Source organism: Kogia breviceps, chromosome 13 (genome assembly GCF_026419965.1).
Source record: "Kogia breviceps isolate mKogBre1 chromosome 13, mKogBre1 haplotype 1, whole genome shotgun sequence".
Lineage (NCBI taxonomy): Eukaryota > Metazoa > Chordata > Mammalia > Artiodactyla > Physeteridae > Kogia > Kogia breviceps.
Window position 1 is genome coordinate 41,329,839 of NC_081322.1, and position 23,733 is coordinate 41,353,571.

The following is a 23,733-nucleotide window of genomic DNA, read 5'->3' on the forward strand; positions in this document are numbered from 1 at the left end:
TCTCAATTGCAACCATTCTGTACTTGTCCAAAATTTAATAAGACAAATAGTTTTCATTTCTGTTTTAAGACCTTGTTTAAATTTTACTGAGCTTTTTCTCTTGTAGGGTAGAATAAGCATAAGGTGGATAGAGCATTTTCTATTATCTGTTTCAGGAAACAGATTCTGAAAAATTCTTATTGAAAAGGTTTGAAAACATACCCGAATCTTAGTTAATTTACATAAGTTTTAAAATAAGAAGATGTTACATGCAGATTTGCATTGACTTAGCTGTTTCATTCTTCTTAAATGTAATGTCTCCCTCAGCAATCCTCCGTTCGTCACCTGTAGAGTAGCTAAGAACCACTTCTCTACCGACTGCAGACTGCTGAGAGGGTCACTGTCCTAGTGCTACCTTGGTGGGGACAAGAGAACTGTTGGGAAACGACGTGGTAGGCAACAGCTGGGGGACAGGTCCAGGCTGGCTCCCTCCCACCTTCAGATGTGGATCTCACATGTATTGCTGGTTCCAGAGCTGACTGTGGAGGACAGATAAGAATGGAAGCTCTGGTCTTGCCTGCACTGCTGCAGCATCTGAGAGCAAAGAGGCATGCTGTTTGCGGGAATGTTGCATGGATATCCCCACCTGAAGGCTGGAAGAAGCTAGATGGGAAGGAAACTGTCAATGCTTAGGGGAGCTGAATGACACTGAGAACCTTGTCGGTGAGGCACATTTGGCCACCACCCTTCTCCATGAGTCCACAGACAATGAGCTAGGGACTGAAATGTACCCAGTTAAGTCAGGAAGCAGGCACTTTTTCCTTATCATCCCTATTTCCTGTCCAAACTTGGAGAAAGTGTTTGAATAGCAGACCATGCTCCTCTCTCAACTTTGAGCCCCCGAGGCTACACATCTAGCGGGGGGCTGAGGAGCGATGAAAAGATGAGCTTTCAAATGAGTTTGATATCACAGCCATAAAAATGATCATGACTATCTCTGGTTAAAGGCAGACTGAACACATGCATTTGTGTTTGCTTTTTTCCTAAAACCTTGCAAAAATGACAGCAAAGAAATGAAAAAAGAAATGAACTCACGAGGACACGGAGACTGGGAGAAGAGACCAGAGGAGCTGACAGCTAAGCAGCCGCAGCTATATATTTTTGTCAACTAAAAAGCAGAAGTATGTAGCAGCCTCAGCTACACACTTTTGTGTGTAGCTCCCTAGGCCCTCAGAGCTCGTTGTGGTGAGCTCTGGAGACCCGGCTGGACAGATCCTGTCAATACTTCTTTACCTTGTAGCCTAGCTCCTTCCCCTCCACAAGGCGTATCTCGCTGTTCCGTGCCTGCTGCGCTCCTGGTCGCCAACCACGTGTTTGTTCGTGATGAGAAATTTCCAGCTGCTTCTGATAGTGGTTATGCTTTTCAATTTTGGTGTCAAAGTACTTAAGCTCTTCCCCAAAGGATTCCAGTTCCTTCTCTGTGAAGTTGGCTGACCTGGCCGGGTCCCACAGATCCATCACCTGGGGCTCGTCGAACTCTGCCTCGGCGCCGCAGCCCCGGTGGCCGACTTTCTGCAGGTGGTCGAAGTCCTGACTGATGTCCCGCAGCCTGTCCTTCAGCTCGGCGTGTCTGCTCTGCAGCACGTCCTCCTGGCCGTGGGTCACGTCGGCGGGACTGACGACGTTTACCTTAATTTCTTCTGTCCTGCTCAGGGTTTGCAGAAGGACCTTATTCTCCTGGACCTTCTCCCTGTGATGCTGAAACTCCCACCACGACTGGTCCAGTTCTTCATTGAAAACCTTCCCGGAGGTCTTCGCCTTGTGCCACAGCTTCTCCAGCCGGGCGTCCTCCAGGCTGTGGTCCTTGGTGCCGGGGCTGAGGATGTTGCTGCTCACGGCCGGTCTGGGCGTCGTTTCTCCCATCCCGACCGCACTTGGCCAGGATGACGTTGACACTGCTGATAAGTTTTGCTTCTTTCTCTCCATCTTCATCTAAGCCTTCAGCCTTCAATCTCTTCCTCTTGAATTCATCCCTTTCACGTATGTATCTTGAAGCTCAAGCTTGTATCTTGATCAGCATGGAGCTCAGACAATTTCACAGGAGAAATGTTAAGCCGCTGGGCTTTCTCCCACAGCTGATTCTGCTTTTCCTGGCGGAACTACCCGTGACCCGGGATCGCGCTCCAAGGGCTGCGCGGGCTCGTTCTTATCCCGCGAGAACTTGCCGCCGTCGCCGGCGACCCGCCGGAGCTGGCGCAGCGCACCTCGGACCCTCCGCGATGCCGTCTTCCTCCTCTGGAAGCCGAGACCCCGGCAACTGCGGGTCGGAAAAGCCCCCAGGTTTTCTGAATACTTTAAAATTTCCCTTCAGTTATGACCTAGAAGAAGTGACTCAGTACAGAGCTTCTGTGTGCATCAGGCCCACCTTTCCTCCTCTTCAGCACCAGTTCGTGTTATAATTAATTCCAGCTATATTCAGTCATTAAGATCTAGGGATTACACAGTACAGGATAACAAAATGACCTCTTTCCTTAAATTTACTTCCATAATTTATTTGAATTATAATATCTATTTATGATTCTGGTATTAGTTTTTTTATTTCTATTTTTATAGGTGAATCTAAACTTCCCAGAATATATCAAATCCTCCACTTAAAAGTCCTGGTATGGGCTTCCCTGGTGGCGCAGTGGTTGGGAGTCCACCTGCCGGTGCAGGAGACGCGGGTTCGTGCCCCGGTCTGGGGGGAATCCCACATGCCGCGGAGCGGCTGGGCCCGTGAGCCATGGCCGCTGAGCCTGCGCGTCCGGAGCCTGTGCTCCGCAGCGGGAGAGGCCACAGCAGTGAGAGGCCCGCGTACCACACACACACACACACAAAAAAAAGTCCTGGTAGCCCTTTTAAGCACTTGGCAATTATAATTTGATCACCATCGCATCCACAGTACATCAGGGCCAGGAACACAGTAGTTATTTTAAAAATTGGTTGAATGATTGGGGGAACGAATGAGTATAGAGTTGAGGGCTTTTATGTCTTTGCTTTCTTTGGTGCTGCAAAATTTTGAAACTGAACTTGGGTTTCTTTATTTCTTATTATTCCTGTGGTTGATTGTTTTGATTTTATTGTCTTTATTTGTTTCAAAACTTTTTTTGTGTTTAGTGTCTACAAGAATATTGTGCCAATATTACAGCTTCCCAAAAATCAAATCCATTTTTATAAAAGGTATCCTGAGAGCCTTTTAAACCTTGAAAGGATACGAGTTAAGGTCACAACATATAGTGAAAGGGTAAACTTTCAAACAGTTAAAAATAACTTACATTTTCCATTGTGTCATTAATTTCTTCCTCTGCACTCTGAAGTTTGGTTAAAACAGCTGCTCTTTTTAGGTTCAGATGTTTAAGTCGATCCATAACTGTCTAAATTTAAAGAACAAGTCTTTTAATACATTGGCATTTGAACATCTAAAATGTCCTGAAAAAGTCATGAGCTCATGAGTAGAATACTTCCTTGTTCTTCCTAGCTTCTGGTAGTTTGCCAGCAATGTTTGGTGTTGCTTGGCTTGTAGATGCATCACTCCAATCTCTGCCTCTGTTGTGACATAGCCATTTCTCCCTGTGTTCATGCACCTCTTCTCTTATAAGGATGCCAGCCATATTGGATTAGGACCAATCCTTATTCACTATGGCCTCACTTTAACTTGATTACATCTGAAAAGATCCTATGTCCAAATAAGGTCACACTTATAGGTATTGAAGGTTAGCTCCTCAACATATATTTTTGGGGACACAATTCAACTCATGAGAGTCTACCCTTTGGTCCCCAAATATTCATGCCCTTCCCTTGTTAATTCCCTAGTTTATGTGAGAATCCTTATCTCATTGGTATTGAGCTTCTCCATGTAACTTGTTCTGGCCAATAGAATGTAGGCAGAAGTGCCAGGGTGCCATTGCTGGCCAGGGCCTTAACAGTCTTGGCAAGTTTCAACCAGGCCTATTGGAACTTCTGCCCTTTACCTTGAGGAAAGTGTGTCCCAGGTTGTAAAAAGTAGTCAAATTCTGGATATATTTTGAAGAAGAAGCCTGCTGTATATACTGATGGGTTGGATGTGGGATATGAGAAAAAGAGAGGAGCAGCTGGAAGGATGGATGTGACATATACTGAGAGGGGAAAACTGTGGGAGGAGTGTATTTGGGGCAGGGTGGTGGTGATGGCAGATCAGGAGTTTTATCTTGCACATTTAATCTGAGATGACAGTCATACATCCAATTGGATATATTGGACATATTTAGTAGCAGTTGATTATATAAGTGTGAAATTCAGGGGGAAGGTCTGGTATAGTAATATGAATTTAAGAGTTGCCAGCATTTAGAAGGTATTTAAAGCCATTGGATTGGATGAAGTCTCCTAAGAAATGAGGGTAGACAGAGAAGAGTGCTCAAGGAATGAGTTCTGGAATCCTCCAACTCTAGAGGTTAGAGATGTAGAGTGTAGAGGTAGAATGAGCTATAGTAGTGTGGGGTCCCAGAAGACAAGGGAAGAAAGGAGCAGGAAGTGATGAGCTGGGTCAAATATTGCTTCTAGGTGAAACAGATGAAGACCAAATAGTCACCACTGGCATTGATCAGGAGATCACGGATGGTCTTGGCAAGAGCATATTCTAAGTGAGGAGCTTCTCCCTAATTTGGTTGCACCACCTGCATTATTACTTATGTGGCCACCAACCATATCAAACTAAAAATCTGGGCATTGCTTCTGACTTTTCTCTCTCCTGTCCTCCTACATTAAGTAGCTCCCAGGTCTGTCTTCTGTCCATTCCCACAGTCACTACCCTGGGTTAGACCACCATCTCTTATCTGATGTGCTGCAAAAGTCAGAACCAGTCTTCCTCCCACCAACCTGCTTCTCCTCAGTTTTTCCTTTGCATTGCAGTCTGAGTGATCCTTCTTAAATGGAAGTACAAGCATTTTACTCTCTGGCTTAAAACCTTTCACTGGCAGCCCACTCTCTCGTGATGAGGTCTAAACTCTTCAACATGGCTTCTGAGGCCTTTCTTGATGCAACCCATGCTTATTCCTAAAGTTTTGGCACTATTCCACTCCTCCTACTCCATCCCCCTAAAAACTCCTCCATCTTCCAGTCCTGCGTTCCGTTCCTAGAACTCACTAGGCTCTTTTTTGCCTCTGGGGCTTCACACAGACCCTTCCCTCACCCTGAAACACTGTCCCACCTTCCTCCCCTCACCAGCCCTCACGGTCTAATTCTTATTCATCCTTGGAGTTTCAATTTAGAAATAATTACAGACACATGGCCTTCCTCACGAGATTAGGTCCTGTCCTTTTGCCATGAGCTCCTCTAGTACCTTGTACCTCCCAGATGATAACACAAACTGCCCTTTAAATATTTATTTTCCCCCAACATATTGGATACTGTGTGAGGGGAGGGACTCATGTGACCCCTTCCCATCTGTATCCCTAGAGCTTATCATAATACTGCACACCTATTAGGTGTTTAAGAAATAGGTAATGCATTTTTGTATTATTTTGTATTGTACTGTATATTTTTTGCTTTTATTTTTTTATGTACTGTATATTTTTATAATTTTTTTTTTTTGGTGGTATGCAGGCCTCTCCCGTTGTGGAGCACAGGCTCCGGATGCCCAGGCTCAGCGGCCATGGCTCACGGGCCCAGCCGCTCCGCGGCATGTGGGATCTTCCCGGACCGGGGCACGAACCCGCGTCCCCTGCATCGGCAGGCGGACTCTCAACCACTGCGCCACCAGGGAAGCCCTATATTTTGTAATTTTTATGATGCATATTATTTTGTATTTTGTACTTTTGTGTTTTCTGGTTATTTTAAAACCATGAGTGTGTATAACTTTTAAATCAGAATGCAGATATTTTTTAAAAAGGCACAAGCTTATAGATACAGAAAGCAGATTGGTGGCTGCCAGAGGTGGGGAGTGGAGGATGGGAGGTGGACAAAATGGTTGAAGGAATTCAAAAGTATAAACTTTCAGTTATAAAATAAATAAGTCCTGGGGATGTAGTATACAGCTTGGTGATTATAGTTGATAGTACTATATTGCCTATTTGAAAGTTGCTAAGAGAATACATCTTAAAAGTTCTCATCATAAGAAAAAAATTATTTATGTATAGTATCAGATGTTAGCTAGACTTATTGTGGTGATCATTTCACAGTATATACAAATATCAAACCATTATGTTGTATACCTGAAACTAATATAATGTTGTATGTCAGTTATACCTCAGTTTAAAAAAAAGAATTAAGATATTTACATTTTTTGGGAAAAAAAGGTACCTTCTCTTCCTTACATTCTAAGTGGGAAGTTATCAATGAAATATACTTAAATGATGTATTTAGTATGGTTACCATAAACAGAAGAATTACTATTATGTTTTCGCCAAAAATCATGCATTAGTCTTTCAAATTCACACATTAAAATAAAACCCTTTCCCAAACATTTTTTGCTTTTTTTCTTATCATAAACATCTTGAACAAAAATCTTTCTGTATATCTCCATGTATTTCCTTAGAATAAATTATTAGAAATTGGGCCTCTTTGGACAGATGATAGACATTAAAAAAAAATCTTTTGGATACATATATGCCCTATTATTTTCCAGGAAGATTATTTTCCTGTATGCTCCTACTGAAAGGGTATAAGAGCATTTCACAAACCCTCCCTACAATTCTGGATATTGGATAAATTTGTTAAATCTGCTAAGAAAATGCTGCTTTATTCTTTGTGCTGTTTGCATTTCTTTGACTAATAATATGATTATAGAAGCTAAAAAATATATATTATTAGACATTTCTTGCTAAATTACCTGCTCATGCCCTTTGCCTGTTTTTTTTCTATCGAGATATTTGCTTTTTTCCTATTGAAATATCAGAAGTTTTAAAATATTTACAAAAGATACTCAGCATTTGTTTATGAGTATGGAAACGATTTCCCCTCATTGTCATTTGTTTAATAGTGAAAATAATATTGTATTTTCAAATATGCATATATTCTGTTTAAAAAAGCTTTATTGAGATATAATTCATATACCATGTAATTCATCCATTTAAAGTGTACAATTAAATGGTTTTTAGAATATTCAGAATTGTGCAACCATCACCACAATTAATCCTAGAACATTTTCATCACCCCCAAAATATACCCTTTACCCATTAGTAGTCACTCCACATTTATGCTGGGATCTCCCACAGTGGTAAACCCACGCCCCTCACCCCCTGCCACTAAGGAACCACTTATCCATTTTTTTGTCTTTATAGATTTGCCTATTTTGGACATTTCATGTAAATGGAATCATATGATATGTGATCTTTTGTAACTTTTCTTCTACTTAGCCTGTGTTCAAGATTCATCCATGTTGTAACGTGTCAATACTTCATTCCTTTTTATTGCTGAATAATATTCCATCATATGAGTATACCACATTTTATTTATCCATTCATCAGTTAATGGATATTTGGGTTGTTTCTACCTTTTAGCTATTGTGAATAGTGCTGCTATGAATATTCATGCACAAATTTTCATTTGAACACCTATTTTCAATTCTTTTGGGTATATACCTAGGACGTGAATTGCTGAGTCATGTGGTAACTCCATGTTCAACCTTTTGAGGAACTGCCAGACTGTTTTCCAAAGTGGCCACACCATTTACAATCCTACCAACTATGTATGCGTGTTCCAATTTTTCTACATCCTTACCAACACTTGATATTTATTGTCTGTTTTGTTTTGAATTTTAGTCATCTTAGTGGATTTGAAGTGGTATCTCATTATGGCTTTGGTTTGCATTTCCCTATGACTCATGTTAAGCATCGTGTCCTGTGTCTATTGGCTGTTATCTGCTTTTCCTTTTCTTTGAGGCACTTTTGGTCACACAGAGATTTTTAAATTCAAATGCAGTTTTGATTTAAATATGGACAGATGAATAAATACCACATCAAAATTTTAAGTGTCAAGATGAATTTTTCAAAAATAAATGGTATTAAAATAGTAAATCTATTTCTGATATTTATTAAAATAAGTATAATCCAGTTGATACTTTTTTGATTTTCCAAACTGTGGCATATTCTTACTGAGCATTGCCCTTACCGTGAAGAGCTCCTCTGGGGGCTTATTTCCGTCTAGCTCAATGAGATACTGGTAATCGTGTTCAGCCATTACTTCCTGCAGATGGTTGAAAAGAAGCCTCATCATTCAAGATCACTGGCAAAAGATCAGAATCTTAATATACCATGAAGAAATATTTAAAGCTAAATTATTTGCTTTATACTTGACATAACAGATGTTATTTTCAGGAGAGCTTTTACAAAAGCCTAAACTAGTCTTCTTACCATGAATTTTACTCTCTTTCTGTTTTTTCCATTTTTCTCTACAGTGAAGTCTTAAAGTCTTTCCCAACAGAAGTGTTTTGGGGCATCTATCTCTCTGTATATATTCATAGAATAATTTCTACCAAACTGCTAGCTGAAGAATGGGGTTGGTTCATTCCACTTTTAATTCCCCTGGCTGTGGGTGATGTTCAGTATCCAGATATCCATCTCTGTAAACTGCCAAACCATAACCTCTGTGCAATTTTCCGTTAGACTCTTTCTGCTGCTTAACGTTCATGGAGAATCTTTAGCCCTTATCTGCCATATGGTTTGTAAATGTTTTACCTTGCTATGATTTATCTTTTGACTTTGTTTATGGTATCTTTTGCAATATAAAATATTTTTATGATGAAATCTGTTCTCATTGTTTCTGGATTTCCTTCCTTGCTTAAATTAGATTTTCTCTATCTCAAGGATATATTAATATTCTTGTAAATTTTCTTCCACTATTTTTTTACTATTAAAATCTAAAATCCAAGGGATTTTATTTTTTTACATTGGCACTGTTGAACTCTATCTGAGTCTTGTGTTCCCAGAAAGTAGGGATGGTGGGGAGATAAGACCCACCTCCACCTTTCCTCAAAGACTCGGATAAGATCCATCTCCATCTTTTTTCATGATTCCCATAGGACCTGACAATGGCTCCCTTGTTTACCTGCCTCTATAAAACCCCAGCCCCCTTACTTTTCTTTGACAAAGTCCTCCTTAATGAACATTCTCCCTGTTGCAATAGTCTGAACAAAATCATCTCCTTAAATGTCCAGTACATTTTGTCTTTCATAATACTGTGCAAGGTTAGGTTCTAAGTATTTCTTTTCTTCTAGACAGAAGGCACATTATGCCTGCATTATTTATTTAACCATAAATAACCATGTTCTGAACAAGGAAGTACATTATGCTTTTCTGCATTTCATATACTTTCCTTAAGCTAGATTCTTAAGAATGGACTTACTAAGTCTAAGGGTAGGAACAATCCTAAGGCTAAAGATCCTATACCAGATCCGACTGGGAGTCAAGCTGGGATTCGAAGACAGGCGAGAAAGAGGACTTAGCCTTGGATTACTCCTGAAATAGGATATAAGCCAGAAAATGATGCAGGTTACTTTGCTCCCACTTGCTTTCCTCATGTCTTTTGAAGGAACACTGAATTTTGGTGGTATTGGCCTTCCAAGTGAATTGACATCTCAGCCAGGTCAGAGGAGACTGGAATTGCAGGCTCCTACCTTTGAAGGCTCTCCCACCTCCCTCCACACACACCAGCACCTTGGAATTATCTTACAAGGCAAGCTATATACTATTCAGCAGGCATCACCTAGGCCTAACGTCTAGGTTCTTGGCTTTGAAATTCTTGCTCTGCTGGCACCAGGGCTCTCGATTCTTATCTGTGCTTTGCTGCAAGGCTTAGAATTTTTCCACTTCTGGGCTTTTTTCAGACAAGCTTTCTAAAAACCACCATACTAATTTCTATTCCTTTCAGCAGGGTATGAGTGTGCTTTACCATATATACTTGCTAGAATTAGTAATTCTTATTCCTTGTTCATCTTTTAAAATTTGATCATGGAAATATCTCTTAATTTAGATTAGCATTTCTTTATTATCAGTAAAGCTGAACATTTTTCTACAGGCGTGTTACTCTTTTGTCTTTCATTTTTGTGAATTGTCTGCTCATATTTCTTGCCCATTTATCATCAGGAGGGTAAGACCTTAGGTTTTCTAAGGTTTTAGAAAAATCATTTCTATGACCTTTTTTTTTCACATTTAAAAAATTGAAGTATAGTTGATTTGCAATGTGTGTTAATTTCTGCTGTACAGCAAAGTGATTCAGTTATACATATATATACATTCTTTTTTAATGTTCTTTTCCATTGTGGTTTATCACAGGATATTGGATATAGTTCCCTGTGCTATACAGTAGGACCTTGTTATTTATCCATTCTATATACACTGGTTTGCATCTGCTAACCCCAAACTCCCACTCCATCCCTCTCCCCCACCCTCCCCTTTGTTAACCCTGTCTGTTCTCTATGTCTGTGAATCTGTGACCTTTTAATATATCAAAGCTTTAAATCTTTTATCATACTTGATGTGGATATTTTTCAAGTTTGCTGACTTTTAATTTGAGTGAGGTGTTTTTAAAAACATTATTTCCAGAGCTTCACATGTAATGAAATGGAAGCTGTCATTCTTTTTCCTTTGTGATCTCATCACTTGTTCAGCTGACCATCTGTTAAGCATTTACCACTCGCCAGAATTTGGGCACTGCACTGGGCATTGGTCATGCTAGGATGTGAGACCTGGTCCCTATCCAACCCCCTGCCCATGAATATAGTTTTCTAATCTTCTGAATCTGATATTAATTATGCTTTACTTCATACACAATGCCAGCCACTTAAGGAATATGTAGAATATTTTTGTTGAAGGAGAAAGGATATTATAGATAGACATGTAAATTACACTTAAGAAGCTATGTTTAAAGGCCAGGGATGGAAGAAGAAGGGAGGAATCAAAGTCATACATAAGAAAACAAAAGTACTGAATCATTATGCTGTACACCTGAAACTAACACAATATTGTAAATCAACTATATTTCAATAAAAAAAGAAACCAGTTTGGTTCTCATTTTTTGGCAGGGGCGGGGTGGGCAATGGTGATGAAAACGATCCACTCATTTGTCTCTAAAAATATATAAACATTATAAAACAGCATGAAACAAATTCTTTTAGTTTCTCTATCAGATGGGAAGAGGTAATTTGAGGACTGTTTTTTATTTTCTTTGTATTTCCATTGCTTAGCATGGTATCTGGCCAAATACCAGATAATAAATGTTTGTTGAATAAATCTCCAACATAAATTGGGCAGAGTCTGCCCTGGATTTTTAACCATAAAAAAATGCTTTTCAATAATCATAATTTCAGTAATCATACTTATAAAATGCTAATTATTTTAATAAAAAATTTCCTATTATAATATATAATGGCCTTATCATGTTTACAAATAATCATCTTTGAATGGGATAAAGAGAGAAACCAGTCTGGGATAGCTTTTCTTTAGACTGCAATTTAACTAAATTAACAATTCCTTTTAGAATAAAAGATACACCTTAAGTGTACATTTGTTTTGACAAACCCATAAATGCTTTCACAGAACAATCTCTTGACATGGACTTTCCAACCTCCAACCATAAATAAATTCCCCTAATGACTTTTGAAAAATGCAATTTTCAGCAACATTCCTGCTTTGTAAGAGTAAAATAATATTGTTCTGTGAAACAGCTTTTGGAATGCAACCTTATTCTGTAGCATTTTACCAAGCTCAAGAGGAGGAGAATCAGGCAGATAATACATGAAGTGAAGAAATGTGAAAGTTATTTCAGGGATAAAACACAAATATCAACATTCCCATTTTCAGCAATATATCTTGTTCTTACTTCTAAAGGGTGAAGAATTATTTCCTTATAAAGTTTAACAATGTGTTCGATATTTTCCAAATAATCCTCAGGCCTCTGAACTAGATGGTGAAGAATTTCAGCCACCACCTGCATTTCAGCAATAAATGCCTAAATGGAAAAGATGTTAAATATCTTTATGTTAATCGTTACTTTATTTACAAGTCATATCCCTAGATGCCCTTTTGGGATGAGAAGAAGGGAGAAGGGGAGATTAGAAACAGGATTTTTATTTTAGAGAGATAGAACACCCCTGAAGTTCCTTTATCAGATGGAATAAAGCTTTAAATTGACTTGGATACTTACTAATTTCTTTTTGCTCCCCAATAAGTAGGGAAGAGTAAAGGAATAACATCAGATTTTTAGAGACAAAGAAATTAGATTTTTTATGAATACCTGAGCTTGTAGCTCATTCATTCATTGATTCATTCATTTAATAAAGCTTAAGTGCCTACTCTGTGCCAGACACTGTTCTAGGAGCTTGAGAGATGACGGAGAACAAAACTGAGGAACAGAACAGAACTGAGCCCTGGGGCTCAGACAGCACATGTCCCAATTGAGAAGACAGAGTATAAACAAGTAGACAACTAAATACGTCACAGGTTAGGCTGTGGTGGTAAGAGCTAAGAAGAAAGATGATGCAGGGGAGAGGTGATGGAGAGTGATGGGAGAAGGTGGTCATGAAAGGGTTCTCTGAAGAAGTGACATATAAGTAGAGCCACAAAGATTTCTGGAGAAAGAATATTTCAAGGCAGAGGAAATAGTACATGTAAAAGTTCTCAGCCCAAGGCCTGGTAGGCATTCAATATCATATTTATTATCTTAATTACAATGGTATGCTTTATTCAGGCTAAAATGACACACTTTTGTTCCTATTTGCTGTGAGGTTTACTTTTTTAAAAAAAATCTGGTATATAGATGCTGACTATTATCTAATGCCTTATTTGCACAGGGAAGATTATTTTATATTTTAAAATGGGCTGTTTTATATTAACAGTTTTTAAAAATTGAGATGTAATTGACATATAACATTACATTACTTTCAGGTGTACAATATAATGATTCAATACAGTTGATCTCTGGGCAACGTGAATTTGAACTGCATGGGTCCACTTATAGGAAGATATTTTTCAATAGTAAATGCCATACTACTGCATGATCTGCGGTTGTTAGGATGTAGAACTTCGGATACAGAGGTCTGATTGTAAAGTTAACTTGGATTTTTAACTGCATGGAGGGTCAGTGCCCCAACCCTGGAGTTGTTCCAGGGTCAACTGTATTTGTACATATTGTGAGATGATTACAATAAGTCTAGTTAACCTCCATCATCATACATAGTTACAATTATTTTCTTGTGATGAGAACTTTAAGATCTACTCTTAAGTGAAAGAATGAATGTCAAAAATTCATTTAACCTATTAGTGAGGGAACCAGCAGGATGACAAAGCTGAAGTATCTATAATAACTGAAATCAGAGTGCAAAGTTTGATATCCTGCTTAATATCCTACAGGGCAATAAAACTGTAGCCTTTTGGCCTTATCTTTTCCACTAGACAAATGATTTGCGATGTAGCCATCTACAAATTAACATCTGACTTCACAGAGCCTAGGCCCTAATAGAAATAGTATTTATTCATAATAATTTATAAATCGTAGAAATTATTTTAAATTATTAAACATTATAAATAAATAAATTTATAATAGAAATCACAGTTATATTTCAGTAGGGCAAGGACTGGCAAACTATGACCTGTCCCACCCCAGTGGGCTAAATCCAACCCATCACCTATTAACAGATTTCTTTATATCAATTTTCCTCATTAAGTCATGGTAGAAGATTCTTTTGAGGCCCTATTGCATTATGCTTACTAGTACTGAATTTAGGATTGTTGTATCAACATTATATGTGAAATTGGGCTATAGCTTTCTTTTCATGTGCTCTCTTTGTCTGAGTTTGAAATCGGGGTTATGCTAACTTCATAAATTGGATTCTGACTGGGCTACCCTCTTCTCCATATTACACTTGTCTTATATTGCTCTAACTCCTCACTCTAGCTTACATAGTGCTTGACACATAGTAGGTGACCAGTAACTCTCTGTTGCTATGAGATGAAGCAGATTAGCTGTCAGGATATGGAGGGACTTCCATACTGACGAGAAGGATGACCTTAAACTTGATGACCTCTACATTATGGTCTAATGGTTCTTGAAAACATGAAATATTTTTGCTATTTCCTGCAGACTAAATGCAAACTTAAAGAAAGTGTAATTTTCTCTAGTAGCTGCTATTTTGTATTATTTATACTATCATTTAATTTAATTATAGCAGTTTAAAAGTGTAGTATCTGGTATGGGGATATTACCTCTTCTTCTTGCTCTTCTTCCTCTTCCCTTTCCTCTTCTCCTTTTCCTTCCTTTTGGGCTTCTTTCTTCTTCATCCTACGACTCTCAATGACTTCAGGATCCCACTGATCTCTTGTGAATATGTAGCCTGTACTACTGTGCTGCCTTTGCCCCGAAATTCTTTGGCATAAATCATAGTCAGGACACTAAGGAACAACATTAGTAATTACATAAAACATTTTGAATATGCCTTTACTTCCTATTCATATATTATGCAGTATATAAACTCCCAAATTCCTCAAAACCCTGAGCAAATTCACTACTGTAAATGGCATTTTGAATCATATTTTATCATATACCAAGAGAGTCACAAGATACAACATTTCTGCTATGAGAACACTTTTCTTTACCCAAAAGTAATACATGTGAGAAAGTATCAGAAGCTTTAAGATTAAAAAAAAAAAGAGGATTAGAATAACAGTAGAAAGAGCCAGAGAAATAGAATAGAAAACCAATTTAGTCAGCAAAGGTACACAGGAGGATTCTGTCAGATTAGTTTGAAAAAGTTGAGAATGGATGAAAATGGGGGAATAGCCACAATCTTCTGACAAAAAAATGTATCTTGTATTTATAGTATTTACTATCATTTACAGCTTTATGGATGAAGTATTTCAAAAAATAACATCAATGAATGGGACCTGAAAGGTCATCTAGTTTAGTCTAACCTTTTCATTTTGTAAATGAGAAAACTGAATCTGGATAGTAAAAAAGGACAAAACCAAAGTCTATGAGCAATTTTCTCATTTCAAGTGCTTCCACGTGTGTAATATTTTACTCAATTCTTAAACTACCCCTGTAAGAGAAGTCATACAATATTATGATTAAAGCCATTTTGCAGATCAGAGAAGGACTGCTCTGGCAGGGTAAAGTCACAGTGTCATGAGGGGAAACTACAACTTGGGACCAGGCCTTCTGATCTGTAGCCCACGCTCTGTGACACATTTTAATGATAAACTAAGGTTTTGAGCTGTAAATTCTGCTCTGAATATTTTTCACGATAAACTCTGGATGACATTCTATAGTAGTGGTTCTCAAACATTAGAGTGTAACTGTATACAGAGGACCGTAAAAAAAAGATTTCTGCTTCCCCTGTGATTTATTAAGTCTGGAGTGAGGCTTAGACATTTTAACAAACATTGTCAGTGATTCTGATGCCAACAATTCATGCATCACACTTTTGAGAAACAAAGGAAGCAAGAAACTTCAGAACTTTTCGTGCTCATTTTCTGATTTCTTCGGACTACTTCTATATGGAGATGGGATGAGTATTTACTGAGGCAAGACTTTTATTTAGGATTTCTAATTTTTTCACAAAAAAAGATCTCAACCCATTCTGGTAATTTAAAAAAACACATGTATATTTGCCCTCATTCGGCAACTCAGAATACCCACATTGTGGGTCCTTGACAAAGACTATTGTCTCCTGTTTTAACTTATAGGAAGTGATTTATTAATCTTAGGGTGAATCTGAAGGTATGCCTGGGAGCAGTGATCCTCAAACTTGAGCAGCATCCGTGTAAACTGGAGGGCTTCTCAACACAGACAGCTGGATGCTACCCCAACAGTTTCTGTAGTTCTGAGGTGCTCCCTGAGAATCTGCATTTCCAATAAGCTTCTTGAGTGCTGCTAATGCAGTTGGCTCTCGGACCAAATTCTGAGAATCACTGCTGTAGTAGATCACTGGCCCTTAATGCTTTTTTTTTTTTTTTTTTTTGGTATACAGACCTCTTCAGAATATGATGAAAGCCATAGACTTTTGCTTCAGAAAAATGTCCATACACATAAAATTTGCATATAGTTTCAGAACGTTCATGGATGCTTAAGGATTCATGGATCCCAGGCTAAAAACTTCTGGTCTAGAAATCCCAGACTCTATCCCCAAATAAGGCCAGACCATCAGAGAAGTGTGTGCTGTACTGAAGTTCTATCTCACATGAGGCCCTCTGATTATGCCCCAGCTACCTGTGGAAACTGCCATGGACACCCACCATCACACAATATCAATGGGGTTAAGGACTTCATTCTCTACATTAACAATCCTTATGTTGAGACCCATGTAAGATATATCTCTCATTTTGTTATTCCTGAGGAATGGCTTGTCTTTTCATGGTCAATGTGGATTTTATGTAACTGGTCACATTTCCCCTTCTGCTTTGGTTCATCAAACTCAGAACCAAATTTATGATCCAAATTTAGTGAGCATTTGGAGCCTTATGGCCTGTATATCTCTGTGTTCTTATTCTACCCAGTCTTAATTTCCTATATAATCTCTGTGTTCCATGGCCTAGACTTTATATTTGGTTTCAGTTAATTGTTTTTTTTTTTTTTTTTTTTTTTTGCGGTACGTGGGCCTCTCACTGTTGTGGCCTCTCCCATTGCGGAGCACAGGCTCCGGACACGCAGGCTCAGCGGCCACGGCTCACGAGCCCAGCCGCTCTGCGGCATGTGGGATCTTCCCGGACTGGGGCACGAACCTGTGTCCCCTGCATTGGCAGGCGGACTCTCAACCACTGCGGCACCGGGAAGCCCTCAGTTAATTGTTTGAGATTTTTTTTTTCTCTCCATTATACATATGTTCACATGGGTGACATTCTGAAGGTCACACGGGGATTTTGATTGGCCTCTGACCGTGACATTTGGCTGGGGCTGCAGATGACACCACACTCATCACTGAATGCCACCTGTCTCTCACAGCTAGCCGAAACACACCACTGAGTCCCTGCACCTGAGCTGAGGACTACCTAATTTATTTTGAGTTGTCAAACCCTTTGGGGAATCAGGCAGGGTATTGTTATAAACGGTTATCATTCATGTTCATATAAACAAGTGGTCCTCATCTCACTGCATTCTTACCACAACCCTATGAAGCAGCTATCTTTGTATCATCTTTGTGAAGAGGAAATTGAGGCTCCTAAATGTGATTTACCATGTTCTACAGTTGGTAAAGGAGAGAAATGGGAACAGGACCAACCCATCAGTGTTCTTTAACATTCGTACTTCCAAATCATTTGTTCATTCTTTCATTTTATTTAACTGGCAAACGTATTAGGTACCACTTATTGTGCTAGTTGAGGTTTACAGGAGTGAGACATGGTTCCTGCCTCCAAGTAAGGCAGAGTCTAGAAGAAAATGGACAATTACAATACAGTGAGGTAATATGATAGAAAAGAGCAACATGAATAGTCATCAGAGAAGTATTTAACTTTCCTGTGATGAAGCAGCTGTGGGGGAGAGAGAGAGGGAGGGAGAATGAGAGTTAGCTGATGTTTGTGTTGGTATGGAGGGGTTGATTGTTGGGGAAAGTTCTGCAGAGATGATGCCTGAACTGGCGTTCAAAGGATAACTGTGATGAAGCCTGGTGAAGAGGCAAGGAGGTGTTTCCCGTGGATGGAGCTACAGGTGCAAAAGCACAGAGGTATGACAAAGTATAATTCAGACCCTATAACTGACACATAAATTATTATTTTCCTAACTCCTTAAAACAATTAAGAACATTCCTTGAATTTAACTATCAAAAAGAATGGTTATATATACCATACTAGAAACGCAACTAATATTCTTACCTTAATATTGATTATAATATCAGGTTTCAAATTTAAATTTCTAATTAATTCTATTTGCTGAAAAATAGTCATGGCATCCTGTGAAAGTGATGGTATTTCAGTGATAATATAGCCTGTAGAGTAAAACATAATTTTAAAAGTTTTATAATATTATCAATGTCTGAGAGCATGGATTTATTATTATTACTTTATAAACATATCATTTAGTTATTGATGAATACTAATGCTGGTCTTAAAATCATCTGTCAAAATTTAAAAATTAATAGTTAAGGTTATTGCCACATGAAGTATAACTCTGAATAATGTTTTTTCTGACAATAAATAAAACCATTGGGCTAGGAGGAGACATCTTTAAAAATTCCAAATCAATTTATTTTAGGCACATGAGGTGCCTAGAGAAGGAAATTCCATGCCAATAATTCTTTAACTCATGTTAGGAAAGCTCATATGATGAATGGTAAAGGTATATTATAGTGGGTTACATGGCATATTATTTTTATTTCTTGAATTAATATTTCATAATACAATGGAGTATATATGTATATGTTTATATAAGTTACAGAGAGTAATAAAATACCCATGTAACCCTCATACATTTTAAGAAACAACCTTATCAATATGATTTTGGCTTAGTACATTTATTGGCTTGCATCCCTACCCAGAAACCTATATCTTCTCATTGAAATTCACCCTGGATACCATCATCATATTAGTTTCCTTAATATATTTCTTTAATTATGTCACTCTCTTGCTTGAGAAACCTTTCTCTTGTTAATAAATTAACTCTGTCGCTGGGAATTAAAGGCCTTCGAACAATTTTTCTGCTGTTTTATAGAATATTTTTTTCTTGGAGGAACAACTGACAGACAGATTATGGTTATTAAGCTTTGATTTTGGGCAGACGTTTTATAAAAACTGAATGGAGTGAGGCTTTCAAGACTGCCCAGTGTCTCCTCTGGGACGTGATGGCTGGCGTTAACCCCTTGGTCTGACACATTGCAATTGTGGGTGCTGTGGTGAAGGGACTGCATGACTTAGCCCTAGATTGAATTCAACCTTGGATAACTCCAGAGACCAGTCAGTCCCCAGAGTTCATGCCCTCCCCTTCTAAGAAACTAGGGGTTACACAAGACCTCCCTCCCATTCCCTCTGCTCCCAGCACTGCCACACTTGTCTATTGTAAGTGGGTGACACGAAGACGCTTGGCACTCTGTTTGCTGTGCTCTCCAGCACCCTGCCCGTTACTACAACCACTGCCACTGCCCTGAGAGCTTATCAGGCATTCCAAGTGCGACTGCAGGCATGCCAAACCTTGGGTGCACATGTATATTTGAATGAGTTTCACACTTGATCTCTTCCCTGGTGGAGGCAGCAGAAGAGTGGGTTTTTTCCATGGGGTCTGACTGTCTCCTGATAGGCCATTATTTGGGTTGCCTTAATGTTCTGAGCAATGGATTTGGGGGCTCTACGCATTGAGAGGTGGCCAGTATCATCATATCCAGACCCTGGAAATCTGTCTATGGAAGAGTTGCGGCAGAGACAGTTATGTCACTTGTTTGTCTCACCTTTGAAGATTTACAGAGGAATAACTTAGTTCTCTGGATCCAATTCTGGGAAGATCTCAGGGGGATACTTCTTAGAGCTGCTGAGCCCACTGTCAACCTCTCTAATCCCAGAGACATGTCGTGAAGATGGAAGCAAAGGTGAGGATTCCACCTTCCGTCCCATTTCTCCTTGACACCATTACCAAGCCCTTGCACTCCATGCTAAAAACAGAGGAACGGTTGACCCCACGCCACTCCTTGCTGGAAGGCTCTGCGTATACCATCGTAGGCAGAATAGGCACTCGGCAGGCTAATGCCCAGCCTGTATCACCCCCACCAAGGGAAAACTCAAAGGCTGTTCACACCACAGCCCAGGGGAAACCAACAGGCCCATACCATCACTTTGCCCCCACTTCCTGGCACAGTGAGAAAAGGAAGGTATTCCCCATAGCCACAAAACGGAAGATGGTATGCTACTGCTTTTAGATCGAAATGTTGAGAGATTCACGGACATTGGGTAGCTTAGCGTCCAACCTGCCCGGATAGTCATCTCACCTCAGCCCGGCCTGGCATGAGTGACCATATTGGTGACCAGTGACTTACAGTACCATCCACAATGTGCTATACCTGGGGCAGGGACTGCCCAGACCAGGGCTGTCCATCAGTCACTGAGGAAAATGATTTTTTTCTGGAATCTAGAAGGAGGATGCAGAGAAGGGCTTCTCAGGGTGCCCAGGAATTGACTCTGCCATTTTCTCTTGAGTGAGGATGCAGCTCATGGAAGCTGATTCTGGCTCAAGGCCAACACAGCAGGACAGGTTGTGAATGAAGGGATTATAACTGTACATCGTGTAAATGTTTTCTAAATAGTGACAGAACCTCCAAGTATAAAAGGGCTCTGGTACAGAAAAAAATTAAGATTGGATCTGGCAATACTTTACTGACAGCACATTATCTGTCTTTAGGGATCTTGGAGTCATCAATTACCCAGCCTTACCCAGCCCCTGACCCAAGTTAATATCTCTATTTTGAAAGCCCTTCAGTTCCAATATTGCTTCTACCATCTACCAGGCTGCTGGGTAAGACCAAACATCAGAAAGAATCCTGGCTTGGCAGAGAGTTTCAAACTGTGTTTAGCAAAGTGCTAGGTTCCAAAGAAATTCCTTTGGGGCTGCTGTAGGACAGGTGAGGGGAGGCTGGGCAGAAGGGGCTCAAGGTCCTGCCCTCACTGTAGACTTTAAACGAGCCCAGTTGTGAATGACTAGACCGTGGCCATGCACTTGCATGCTGATAGTGTGGCCCTCAGACTCAAGAAATCATTTATAGGGACTTCCCTGGTGGCACAGTGGTTAACAATCCGCCTGCCAACTCAGGGGACATGGGTTCGAGTCCTGATCCAGGAAGATCCCATGTGCCACGGAGCAACTAAGCCCGTGAACCACAACTACTGAGCCTGAGCTCTAGAGCCCGCGAGCCACAACTACTGAAGCCCGCGTGCTTAGAGCCCGTGCTCCGCAACAAGAGAAGCCGCTGCAATGAGAAGCCCACGCACTACAATGAAGAGTAGCCCCCGCTTGCTGCAACTAGAGAAAGCCCGTGCGCAGCAACAAAGACCTAACGCAGCCAAAAATAAACAAATAAATTTATATTAAAGAAATCATTTATAGCACTCTTCCTCTGCAAGCTCTCAGGATAAGTACCAGTGTACAGGAAGTCTAGGGGAAAGAGGAATACATTAAATGATACCAGGAGGTGCAATCAGCAAAATCCAGAAGGTAGGAAACTCTAAAAGACAAACAACCAGTTTCTTCAGCATAGAAAACACAAGATGATGGAAACAGGTAGGGGCAACTTACAGATTAAAAGGGACTTGTGACATACTGATCAGTAGCAATATGTGAAACCTGGTTGGTTGGATCCTGCTTCCAAAATCAAACAAACAAACAAACAAACACCAACTAGAAAAAAAATATGAGGCACATAGTGAAATTTGACAATAGACTGATTAGTAGATGATTAATTATTAATTTTTTAGGTATGATAATGGTAATGTGATAAGTTTTAAAAGAGTCCTTATCTTTCTGAGATACAGACTAAAACATTTACAGATGAACTGATATGATATGGATTAGCTTCAAAATAAAGTAGTTTTGGGGGGAGTGTATGCAGAGGCATAGATGAAATGAGATGAAACAACAGTTGTCATTGTTGAAGCTGGGTTTTTGACACATGGGGGGATTTTATATCATTCTCTACTTTTGCTTGAAATTTTCTGTAATAAGAATTTTAAAGGGTTATGAACACTGTGAATGGCATAGCTGAGTAGATTGATTTTTCTCATTTTTTTTGCTTTCTCTTTTTGCCAATACTTATAATTTATGCCATTTTTTTGTTGCCATATAAGTCACTCCAAATTTTCTCAAGAGGTAATGTGAGGTAAAGAACAAACAAAAAGATATTTGCCTATCTACCTTTACATATGCATTTTCAGTTTCAATCATTATACTTTTTGAGGTCATTTATTGACCTATGTTGGAATCCATGATTGTCCTTTTTAACTTTTTATACATTTTACTTCCCACATTCTGGGTGTTTTTCCCAAGTTCATCCTCTTTATTACTGATCAGTAGATAGATAAATGGATAGACAGATAGAGTATTTATATGAAATAAAGGAGATGATATCTGGATATATATCTATATATGTATGAATAGACATAGTTCATTCTGTACATAATCTATATATAGATCTTTCTACCTATAGACATAGATGATATACATATATATATATGGTCTTCAGTGACAAGCCTGCTGTTGCTATTTCCACTTGTACTGCACTTTATTTGTATTCCTGTATTCTTAATAGTGACAATGTCCTCTCAATTTACTGAGACTATAAAGCAGATCTCTAAATTTTTCTTCTCTCATTCAATAAATCCATTTCAGGTGGATGATTTTCTCCCAAACACATTTTGATTCTTCTTCCTTCTTTAGCAAATGCCATAGAGTTTGCTTTTTTCTTTTTATTCATTCCGAACTTCAGTAGTCTTTCTTGAGAAATTAGGTCCAAAGCCCCTGCTCAGCATCCGTTTGAGGGCAGGGAGATTTCTTGGGTCCAGAGTCAGAGGGTAGACTGGATGAACAGGCTACAGCCTGCCAATATCTGGAGCCAGAGGGTAAGCTGGTGTCATTCTAGTTCCCATTTCCAGCTTTATTAGTGTGGATTAATGCAGAGAAACCTAATCATTGTCAGGAATTAGTAATAAAACTCAGGGTGACTAGGAAAGCAATCAGCAGAGTCTGTCAGCACTGCATCAAGGACCACAGCAGATTTTTGATGCTTTTGCTGGATAACACATTACTAAAACAAGACTGAATCATATAAACTTAAAATTTGAAAACAAAGATAGATTTTGAAGAATAAAAGCAAGTGAACAAGCAAATAAAACTATTGGAGTTGCTCAACTGAATTTGGACTCTGGGATTGCTTTCCTATGCCAGGGCAAAAAAAAAAAAAAATGCAACTTCAGGAATTATTTGTGCCTCAGATAAACCACGAGTTTTAAGGCTGCATTGATAGTTACTTCTGTATAAAAATTAGCATACCAAAGTGAGAGACTTCTGGGGAGTTGAGCTTCTCCAACATTAGCTTTGTGACAAGTTCATCTGGAATGCTTTGGCCACTGATCAGCATCGACTGCAACTAAGAACAAACACAGATATTGTACATGATTGTATAATGTACCTGTGACACACAGCTTTTAAGGAAATCGTAACAATTCTGAAAGTTAGATCTGTTTACCATAGCTCCTGATTCAGTGTCACTGGCAATCTGTTCTTCTAAAATTGGTAAAGCTAAAATATGAATTCAAAATATTAGCACAAATTGTTATTAGAATTTCCAAGTTAAGAAACATATTTGTATGTTTTTTAACTAGTAACAAAGATTAATATTTGTGTCACTTTAGAGTTTACAAAGCATATTTATACACATTATGTCATTTAAGCCTAACTAAAGTATAAGGTAGCAGAATGTATTCCACAGAAAATTTGTCTCTGACACTCACTAGCTAAAGGATCTTGGGGAAGCTAACTTCCCAAACACCTTTGCACTTTGCATGCTTGTGCCCTGTGTAGTATGCAAGGGAATATGATGAAATGAGGTTGTATATGACAGTGATTTGGAAATTACAAAGTATACAGTAGTATTACCAGTCCAGATACTTTTATAATCATACGTAGTTACATCTACAGCCCATTAATTTTGCACATTGATTGTATAAATGGAAAATATGCATCAAGAAATGTTAAAAATAGATGAACACTGAAATTTATCTAGCAAAAAGGGGTCCTGAGGCTGACATTCTAATAACTTGATTCCTTTTTAAAAGGAGA

General features: G+C 39.0%; 1 protein-coding gene and 1 pseudogene across 1 annotated transcript in view; both read right to left on the reverse strand.

Annotated features, from left to right (window-relative positions):
• The window catches only part of AK9 (adenylate kinase 9), a 116,515-nt gene that overhangs the window by 83,499 nt on the left and 9,283 nt on the right, over positions 1 to 23,733 (reverse strand). Inside the window, exons 4-10 of the mRNA XM_059083187.2 lie at positions 23,141 to 23,193; positions 22,945 to 23,041; positions 17,796 to 17,908; positions 14,193 to 14,378; positions 11,812 to 11,940; positions 8,104 to 8,178; positions 3,294 to 3,392 (exon numbers count right to left, since the gene is read on the reverse strand). Of these exons, the coding sequence (XP_058939170.1) occupies positions 3,294 to 3,392; positions 8,104 to 8,178; positions 11,812 to 11,940; positions 14,193 to 14,378; positions 17,796 to 17,908; positions 22,945 to 23,041; positions 23,141 to 23,193 (752 nt within the window). The remainder of the gene's footprint in view (positions 1 to 3,293; positions 3,393 to 8,103; positions 8,179 to 11,811; positions 11,941 to 14,192; positions 14,379 to 17,795; positions 17,909 to 22,944; positions 23,042 to 23,140; positions 23,194 to 23,733) is intronic.
• On the reverse strand, positions 1,210 to 2,395 carry LOC131768205 (alpha-2-macroglobulin receptor-associated protein pseudogene; annotated as a pseudogene).